At 41.6% G+C, this 10,668-nt stretch overlaps 1 protein-coding gene across 1 annotated transcript; it reads left to right on the forward strand.

Moving 5' to 3' along the window:
• Positions 1-1,012: 1,012 nt before the first annotated feature.
• Positions 1,013-10,508, forward strand: LOC137290851 (pancreatic triacylglycerol lipase-like). The gene is made up of 9 exons (XM_067822005.1): positions 1,013-1,157; positions 2,299-2,651; positions 3,747-3,975; positions 4,514-4,633; positions 5,034-5,159; positions 6,241-6,474; positions 7,495-7,609; positions 8,467-8,655; positions 9,546-10,508. Exons 1-9 carry the CDS (start codon positions 1,103-1,105, stop codon positions 9,625-9,627), a joined length of 1,503 nt encoding a protein of 500 aa, XP_067678106.1. The 5' UTR covers positions 1,013-1,102; the 3' UTR covers positions 9,628-10,508.
• The last annotated feature ends 160 nt before the right edge of the window (positions 10,509-10,668 follow it).

Here is a 10,668-nt window from a genome sequence, read left to right on the forward strand (position 1 = left end):
TCTAAAACCTCACAGCAAAATGCATTTCCAGAACTTATATGGACTTGCCATGCTCCACTAAAAGCCATAGTTTATACAACACGCCGTGCTCAAAGGCCTTGACACTAGTATCGTTTGACCTGTGAAAATCAAAGAGAGTGTAAGCTCACACAAGTAACCCTTTCTGCTCAGGGAGACACACAATATATTAACTACAGGCATAAGATGATAACTAACAGTCAAACCTGCGTGAAATGAAAAAGACAGAACTGACCCTCTGATCGACATTTTGGTCCATCAGAGATATGAGGACACCTTGAGCCGAACCTGTTTCAGCAGTATAGCTGAGCCTCTCAGTCACGATATGCGCAGTAGGTTAAAAGCTAGCTCTCATGCTGCTGGGGAAATACAGTGTATATTATTGTGATGTTATAACATGTTTTATTACAAAAATGTGTGTGAGGTAAATAGTTTTGACCCCGAAGACATGTACATGTTCTTGTCAAGCTACAAACGTTAACGTGTACCTTTGGTGGCGATGTCAGTCTGTGTGCGTTTTAGTTATATTACATCAACAGGGAAATAGCCCATATTAACCACACAGGCAGGTAAACCGAGCACGTTCTAGGCTGGCCCAAAGGGTTATCACCAGGTATCAAAAGCCACAAGACAGATATCTTCCAATTAACAACAGCATACATTGTTTATATATCAAACCAATCTTATCATGTTCCGCTCTTCCTTTGTCTTTAAGACGGTTGAGGTCATTATTCGCCATCAGGGGCTAATTAACACAGGTCAGCAACTGAAGCATAAATCCAAAGTAAGTTCTTCCGTTACAATTAACCTCCTACAAGCTAACGAGCCTACCGTAGAAAACGTTCAACTGTTAAACAAAGCAGCAGAAGCTCTACAGACCATTGGTTGAGAAGAAAGGGCAATCTAAGCTTGTCCAATGACATCAACTCTTAAAACTGTTTAAACTGAGTAGAAGTCAGTTTTTGTTTGATAAACATACTCAGAAGTGACGGGGTTAAACTCGGCTGACCCAGGGGCAGTTGAAGGCAAGGTTGTGTGTGGTAAAGCAATTATTCCGGACCAAACATTTGGTTCGGTCAGGAAAATGGCGCAGACATTAGCACCCATCCTTGCTGGAATACTGGTACTCTTGGTGGATGGTAGGTGGTTTTGAAATTATCATTAAGAGATCAGTGTTTTTATGTGTGAAGCTAGGACGTATACAAGGTTGATTTGTAAAACAGATTCATGCCACCTTCGATGACGGCGTAGAACTGTAGCACTAGTACTGTCTAAAGTACCACACAGAGTCCCGTTAGAAGCTAGTCTTTTGCCAAGAATACCCTATTCGCCACAATGGCGAATATTTGGTATTTAACAAATATTTAGTCACTTAGTACTTTTATACTTTTATCATGCCGTTTTAATGTCTTGTGAACATGAGCAAATAATTATAGAGTTGCTTTAAAATATATGAAAGTGAATAAGCGTAGGTGTAGATGGTGCCTTTACATGTCATGTTTTGTCACTAAGGTCAGAAGAATGTTTTGTACAGTGTTAACTGAATATGCCTGAAATACCTTAGTCCCTCATTGTTAAGAGATTGTCACAGCTCGTTGACCGTCATTCGTTAACAAAGCAAAGTAACAACCTGCCGAACATAATGCAACATAACATGAGCCATTTACCTACATTGTCAATGTCAAAGCGAGTTCAAGGGCCGATATCCGGTTTTATTCTCACGAGGTAGTTCTGCTTAGTCTTAAACCACGGGACCACCTCTGACCTTGTAGACAAAGCACCTAACAGGAGCTCGGGAGGTTCGATCCCCCAAAAGTGGTTAAAGGGCGATACGTTTTGTTTTCTTGCCCGGTCCCTGATAAAACAAGTACCTGTAGGCAACATGGTTGGCCGGAAGGCGGAATAGTCAAACTGCCGCATGGTGGTTCCGTGGTCTTTGTCTAGAATGTCCAGTAGACAGACAGGTTCACAGATAGATACTCAAGTACTTTGCTATATAGGTCAATAACCGTAAACTTCGTTTTACCTTAACCCCGAACCAGATCGGCTGATATTGTAATTCATAGAGAGTAAGATACCTGTCAGTTTCCAGTGGAAGGTACGATTAGCCTTAATGTAACTGGTGTTTTTTGTGCATAGTTGTCTTAAAGCTAAGACTGTCGTAAAAAATATTCCTTCGTGCAGTGCTGGCATAATATCGGTGATGTATTTTCGAACAGAGGGGATATTTCAAATATCATTGTAATCCTAAACTAAAGAGTAGAATATCTCTGTTTTCAGCGTCCGTGTCAACACGGCACAACGGCGTCCGCGAGTATTTCCGCCACCGTCATCACCGCAGGGAGCATGACTTTGGCAGCGTTTGTTACCCGAGGTTGGGGTGCTTCAGCAACAGCTACCCCTTCAACAACACCGGCGAGGTCCCACAGGACCCTCAGTTCATCGGCACAGTGTTCCGACTGTTCACCCGACAGCATCCGACAGTTCCCGATGTGCTGGAGATAGGAAACAGACGGAGCCTCCTCGAGTCCAATTTCGACCACAGACTTCCGGTCAAGATCATCCTGCATGGCTTTCTTGCAAGGAGCACACTTGCCTGGGTGAAGAATCTCACCACGGAGTTCCTTAGGAAGGTAACCTACAGTGGCGTAGCTATCATTAGAAAAAAATGCTAGGGCCTACACATGGTTGTTGCTAATTAGGTCGTGCAATCTCTCAAAACAGTACTATCTAAATATAAAGCGCTGACCAAACCTATCGAGCCTACACGAAAAAAATGGTTTGCTACGCGCCTGATCTTAATGTCCTAACAACTTCGGATCTACATTGAATATGGCGCACCTTTCAAACGCAACTCTGTACTAGAATCAATTAAAATACACATCTTAAAATGACGTCTTAGAATATATATATCTATGTTTGAAATACCTTGGCCTCTATGTTATGCAGTTTTTTCTATGACTGCTTAGTTTTTGAATTTAGTTAAGATACGATAATCACTTTATTATCCCGGATGAAATTCTTTTTGTACCAAATACGGCCTCAACATATGCAAAATGATTGCTGATTATTCTTATACAATTCACCCAAGAAGGTAAAGTGGCTGAGATAGTAGTTATTGCATGCATGATGACTTTTCAAAAAAAAAGGTGGAAGGTGGAAGACAAATCAATAAAGATGATTCTTATATAGTTGTAACAAGTCCCCAGATGAGAGTAAATAGTTTACAGGATAGTTACTGTTGCATCGTCCGTTCCACGCCCTGCAAACTGTAAAGGATCTAGCAAATCACTTACATTATCAAGTAGCAATATGGCTGTAATGTAAATGTCAAATTCAGTCTTTCTTTTGCCACAGTTGTATATTTAAGTTTATCCAACAGTGATTACCATGAATGAATATTATAAAGTGGCCCATCCTTTATTATTCAAAATATTCTGTTTCTATTCACTTATAGTCAGTTACCACCATGCCTATGTCGTTAACATAATAACGACGTAATAACGCAGCACAGTATTCGCTCGCTCATGTTGATATTTTGACTGGAGGTCATATTTAGTCGTTTCGACATCTGAATAGTAATGACAGAAAGGTAATTTGACAAGCTGGACAGTCCAGGGTGAGTGTTCCCTTGGTGTTCCTAACGTCGTCCATTTGTCATCGGTTCCCAATTGCGCATATGGATGCTCATGCTGTTGATCACTGGATTACCTCGGCCTCGGTTTCAGGAACCAATGAACATCATTACCGTTGACTGGGGGCGAGGTGCTGGCTTCCCGTACATCCAAGCAGCAGCCAATACGAGGTTGGTGGGAGCGGAAATAGCCAATCTGATTGTGTTTATCAATCACGAGACCGGAAGTCAAACTAGTCAGTATCATTTGATTGGCCACAGTCTTGGAGCTCACATCGCTGGTTACGCTGGTCACAGAGTCCCAGGAACCGGAAGAATCACAGGTGAAATATTTTCAGTTGACTGACGTGTACGAGTTATTCGGGAACCTGTGCTGTTCGCAATGTGTTATTGCAGCCAGCTGTAGCCACTCGTGAGATAACATATAGTCACAAAAACAAGTTACCAATAATTTTATCATCTGCTGGCGAGATGCCATGATGGGATAAAGCCAAAACAAATGAAGAAGGATCAGTGAGGGCCATTTATGTGTATATGCAAATATAGAATGTCAGCTTGGACCTCTTTTTAGCTTCTAACACACCCATTTTCTTTCGCCAATGGAATCACATTTTACCATGGACGTTTCAGGACAAATTTGCTAGGTTCATGCTTTTTCATTAGCAGTATACAATAAATACAAAAAATCACTCGAAACCGGTGTTGTAAGAAGCCTGGAAGTTTGACTTTCAGTAGGGTAAACCAAACATTTCGGCCTATGATCTAGAATCATTAAAACTAGATGCGGGTCGTACCACAAAACTATGTAATTTCCATTACCCAGTCACCCTCCAAACATCACGCAAGTTGCTGTTTTCCCAGGTCTGGACCCAGCAGAGCCCAATTTCCAGGGTTTGTCTCCCTTGGTCCGCCTGGATCCGACTGACGCAGATTTTGTTGACGTCATTCATACAGACGGATCGCCGTTCGAGACTTTGGGAGGTCAGAGAAACATTTACCAAGGATGTTTTTAGTAATTATTTTAGCAGTTTTTAGTAATTTTCCTAAACACGTTACGATGGAATGAACAAGAGCAACTGGAGAGGGAGTTGTTGACATGTGCCAGTTATAAGTATAAAAATAGTTGCATAATATTGATAGCGACAATATATGAGGCCTTTAAATATCACAGTTTACATACCTATCTGGTCGGCGTAATAAAAAGAAACTGCTTGTCATACTTTTTTCACGTATCAGCATTATAGCGTTGTCATAAACAAGCTATTTAAAAGTCTTGCCCGACTGCTTAACAGAATGGCAAGCTAATTTGAAAATAACTGCTGTTAAGTAAAACATCGCCTGCTGGAGAACTGAGCTGTAAAACTCCTGTATCTGTGACCAGGGTTTGGAATGATCACGCCAGTAGGCCACGTGGACTTCTACCCTAATGGCGGCGTCCAGCAACCCGGATGTCCAAGGGACAGCTGGGCAAGCTTCATGTCTTCTGCTTATAGTTCCGGTGTCGAAGGTCAGTATTAGGAGTCGGGCATACTACGGTTATTGTTGACATATATGTTTGTAGTGTGTGTTTGTCGACAGTTAGGCGGCATACCGGTAGAAACTTTGCATGACACCTTTTCCCTTGAAAATAGTGAAATGTGGAAATTACCGCATGTATTTATATTTAGGTAAACAACAAAACTTATAATGCGTAAATTTGAAAATACGGGGGCATATGGTCCTGTGGGTAGAACGGAGGTCATAAATCAGCTGAAGTAAAACAACGTCCTTGGATGGGTTAGTGTGTTTGAAAGCTTGACTCCTGACAGTCCTGCCCTACACCGAAGCGCCTGTGATACATGTGGTCTCACTTTAGGCAAATGGGTTTGTAAAATTTGCCGATATTCGCCCAGCAGAAAATGGGTACCCGATGGGATGAGTCATATGACTATTAACCTGCTAGCACCTCACAGAAACCTGGGGTTATTCAGGGTAATAATGTTGGCGCTTTGAGCAAGCACTGGAATATAGACCATAGCAAAGGGCCATTATTACTAACTTTAAAAACACGGGAGCACACAGTGCAAGTCAGAACAGTGAATTGTATGAGACATATTCTTTATCCTCGACATGTCGGCAGTAACACTTTTGAAATCGTTACTGTGATCTTGAATGCTGCGAATTTGATGAAATAACTTAGTCATGTGACGCTTTTTACCTCGAGGAATTCTTCTTTTCGTATTCACTCATGTTTTCATTTCACGATAAAGATGTTACGTGTGCGAAATGATGAAAGAAGAATATAATATAAGAATGTTTACTACATTGTGTATTTCATTGTTCATTATTGTACTATATATTATTGTATGCAAAGGTTATTTTAAATTTTATTATATCTGACACATTCATAAAGAGTTTTTTTTCTTAGACACATTTATTTTTGTGGACACACTTTTGTTGAGTCATATTTCTGTTAGGTAGGTGGTCAAGCACAGTACAGTTTTTTACGAATCCTTTGTACATATTCTACATAAGTATCTAGATATATTAATTCTGTCAACAACTGTTTTGTGTGAAAATGACCATCGTTCGAGTTTACTGCACCTCAGAGGCTGAGCTCAGCATCGGCTGCAACCACAACAGAGCTAACGAGCTGTTCGTGGAGTCTGTCAACTCCCCCTGTCCCTTCATGGCCTTCCCTTGCTCCAACATCAGCAACTTCAACAGCGGCAACTGCTTCCACTGCGGCAACACCCCCTGCCCTGTCATGGGCTACCCATCCGTCCAGTCCCCAGCGAGAGGGTCGTTCTATCTGGACACCAGGCCTATACGTCCATATTGCGGTATGTCTGCTCTCTGAGTCCCGGCAAAATTGTTCTTGATTTATCATAAAGTGCACTTAATAATACGGACTGTGTCAATTACGGATTACAGAACTTTGACAGTTCCGACTCAACTTGCTACGAGAACAATGCTTTGTAATCCGGTCACAGATGACTGAAATAACAGTCCCGACAATCAACTTGCTACGAGAATAATGGTTAGTAATCCGGTCGCAGCTGACCAAAATAACAGTACGTTGAATAAACATCCCTGTTACTTCTGTTCACAGTGGTTAAGTTGTATTACAACTTGACAGAGACAGAAGCAGTTTATATTAACAGACTTTTTATAAATAAATAAATAAATAAATAAATAAATAAATAAATAAATAAATAAATAAATAAATAAATAAATACAGATTTCACTGCATATAATGTAAGGGTAACTTTGCGTAACTCTTCTTCTCTATCTCACGGAATTTCTTATGATTCTTCTGATCCACATGAGACGTTTTGGGTTTCCTGGTGAGTGAGTTTAGTTTTACCCCGCACTCAGCGATATGCCAGCTATATGGCGGCCGTCTTTAAATACTCGAGTCTGGACCAGACAATCCAGTGATCAACAGGATCTATCTGCGCAACTGGGATATGATGACATGTGTCAACCAAGTCAGCGAGCCTGACCACCCGATCTCGTTAGTCGTCTCTTACATGCATAGTCGGTTTTTGTGCCAAGCATGAGTTGCTGAAGGCCTGTTCTACCAGGATCTTCACTGGTCTTGGGTTTCCGATGTGCTAAAGACATAACATATCATCATTATCTGCTACGAAAGGGTTCTTTCACAGCACTATAGTCAGTCAGGACACCCGGCTCTGTCATATAATCATGGCAAAAATGCCAGGACAGATGAACTGTAGTGCTTTGAAGGAATCACGTTCTTATTTAACTCTTTTAAATAGCAAAACAAATAATTAATTGACTGGCGCTTGTCTCGTACATGAAACAAATAACAATGTGTATTAAAATATTGTTGTTTCCAGGTTACCCCTACTTTGTCAAGGTGACGCTTGCCGACACTATGTCCGTCATCCATGGAAGTATGGAGGTGCGGCTATATGGCTCACAAGGTCAGACAGACCTACTGGAAGTACACAGGTGAGGACAGGTACAGAATATTCCGTACCATACGTAGGCTACCCTACTTTCCCTTTCAAACCAAAACAAACAAACACATCGCCCAAAACAAAGCAAAGCAAACAAACAAACAAAACAAAACACCCAAGAAACCCCACAAAAGTGGGGAAAACAAAACAACCCAAAACAAACAAACGTAAAACAACAAAAATACAACACCAACAAAGGAAACAAACACAGCAGACCCTTCACTTATAACCAGAATCACTATATTCTGGTGATGGTCTCGACACTGTGCTAATAAGTGCGGTAGGGAATCGTTGTCCTTGATTTGAGAGGTCTGATATGGTTGAATACCAGGACATTGAAATGAACTGACTCAAGTCAGTGCTGCGCGTTTTCTTCTTCGTCACCACAGACCGTTAAGCTGCATACAATGCCCTACTGGTACTAAATATTCACGTTCCATGGCTGCAATGGGTGAAGTGTATTTCGTTCCCCCAGTGGGATAGTGTTCGAATACTACTTAAAGCAGCGTGAAACTATATTCACTCACTTTATTTGGTGCCGAGTCATTCGAGGGGCGGTGGGGTAGCCAAAGGGTGAAAGCGTTCGCTCGTCATGCCAAAGACCCGGTTTCTATTGCTCACATGAGCAAAATGTGTGAAGCTCATCATTTCTGGTGTCCACCGCCGTGATATTGCTGAAAGCAACCAAACGTCAAACTCAGTCACTTGTTTTATTCGAATCAGGTTTAAAAACAAGGGTGGCGAGGTAGCGGATGAGCTCAGGGTATTCAATATACATTTTACAATCGTACATGATGTTATTGTTTGTTAAATGCTTGTCATGTCATCCTGTAACAATAACGTTTGTAGTGGTGCGTTCTCCCCTGGCGAAGAGGTGCAGAAAATGTTTGTGACGCCATCAGACTTAGGCGACATCGAGGACGTGTATGTTACCTTCCAGAGGGTCTACACCTACTTCGATTATCTCGGCTTCTGGCGCTCCAGCAACGGCGTGCATTTGCAACGTCTGACAACCATCGCTGTTCACACGCAGCATAGGTGAGACTGCAGGGTAGATAGCAGCAGAGGTGGGATGGGATGGGGTGGGTATCAAAGACTGTCTCTAATGGATGGATTAGTCTAAGCATCACCCGGTTAATGACTGTTGTTATATCGGACTGAGTTAACGACTCTGAACTGAAACTTGGAGTGACAAAGTACTTGCTTCTTGGTGATATTTCTTCATTATTATCCGTGAACTTCATTGAAGATTTGAAGATTTCATTGCTAAAATTCTTGAATTCCATTTCAAAATGCTGGACTTCTGTGCAGGGTAGTTTGACACTGATATTTTACACGAAATTGACAACTGATTTTTCGGTACCATTACTCAGTAGAGGCCGCTATTGACTTGGGACGATGTGTTCACTGTATGTCTTGTCATACTGACCTGGAGCGTGTTTTGGGGACGGTGTGTTCACTGTATGTCTTGTCATACTGACCTAGGGTGGGATTTGAGGACGGTGTGTTCACTATATATCTTGTCATACTGACCTAGGGTGGGATTTGAGGACGGTGTGTTCACTATATATCTTGTCATACTGATCTAGGGTGGTATTTGAGGACGGTGTGTTCACTATATATCTTGTCATACTAACCAAGGGTGGGATTTGAGGACGGTGTGTTCACTATATATCTTGTCATACTGACCTAGGGTGGGATTTGAGGACGGTGTGTTCACTATATATCTTGTCATACTAACCAAGGGTGGGATTTGAGGACGGTGTGTTCACTATATATCTTGTCATACTGACCTAGGGTGGGATTGTGCCTTGTCATACTCCTAGCCTGACATCCATTCCTACTCTTCCTAAATCATTGGACTCCTATGTAATGTATGCTCATATGTCTGAGAGAGGGGCTCACTCATTCATGATTCTGTGTTACAGGAGAGTATTCTGTCCAAGAGAAATCGCTATAAGAAGTGAGGGCAGCATATGGCTATCACACGGTTTCCGGAACATGTGTTGATATCAGAGGATTGTCTCCCAACTCTTCCACTGACGTGTAACCACTGCACTAGACGCTATATTGTATGCAGTTTTCACAGGGAAGCATTGGTAGGAAAGGAATTATTAAAGATATACTCCTACAAGCGGAATCTCCCTTATATATAACAGAAAAGTACAGCGTTTGCTTGTACATACCGAAACATTGCGCCGCCGTCTTGCTTCCATGTCGTCTTTGTGAAGACACACAGACAATGCTGAAGTTTTCTGTCTTGTAAAAAGTGTTCTGTAGAGACATGTGTATCTGTAGCAAGCACTTCTGTATTCTATACCGATGCAATATTACTACAGCGAAGGAAAGGTCGGGTGATACAATACAATAAAATGTATGCAAAGTGGTCAAAACTGGACTGTGTTCTATTGCACTGTGACAGGCCCCGGTTGTGAACAAGATAACGATTTGCACTGGGAAAGCGGAACCAGGTTTTGTTAGCGAGCTTGATTTCCACATGCTTTCTGCAATTTTCATGACAGTATGGCACTCACTGTGCTACCATATGCTAAACACTCATTGTATGATGTACTCGGCACTGGCACTGGCACTGTTTGTTCACGTTTCCTTAACACTTGTCATTGTGTTATGTCATATATTAATCATTGTGATTCTTTATTCAATTGTTCATATGAAGAAATCTTCAACAAGACGACGAAATAGACGTGATGGGTACAATGTGTGAAAGCCTCGTCATTATATTGCTAAACGCGGCGTAAAACCACACTCACTAACTTTTTGGTAATGTAAGGAAATGGAAGGGTAACCATTGTTACCATGAATACGTTACCATGACGCCGTGCAAGTATGCCCTGCACTAAATGATGTGAAATAAAACAGTTTTAAATTTGTATCTTTATTTGTTTGTTTCTGGTGACAATGGTCGTTTGTGAGTTATGAACAAGGCGACGAGGACAATGGTTTCCAACCACGCACCTGATGCAGGTGCGAACCAGACAGTGCGACAATGAATATAATAGTTAGGAATGAATATGTGGTATTATGAACTGA

This window comes from Haliotis asinina, chromosome 7 (assembly GCF_037392515.1).
Source record: "Haliotis asinina isolate JCU_RB_2024 chromosome 7, JCU_Hal_asi_v2, whole genome shotgun sequence".
NCBI classification, from domain to species: Eukaryota; Metazoa; Mollusca; class Gastropoda; order Lepetellida; family Haliotidae; genus Haliotis; species Haliotis asinina.

Bases quoted from the DNA above. Each gene is read 5' to 3' on its own strand.
- LOC137290851 (XM_067822005.1), top strand. From the start codon at position 1,103: ATGGCGCAGACATTAGCACCCATCCTTGCTGGAATACTGGTACTCTTG. The intron at 2,652-3,746 runs GTAACCTACAGT...CCTCGGTTTCAG, and splicing joins CCACGGAGTTCCTTAGGAAG to GAACCAATGAACATCATTAC. The intron at 8,656-9,545 runs GTGAGACTGCAG...TCTGTGTTACAG, and splicing joins GCTGTTCACACGCAGCATAG to GAGAGTATTCTGTCCAAGAG.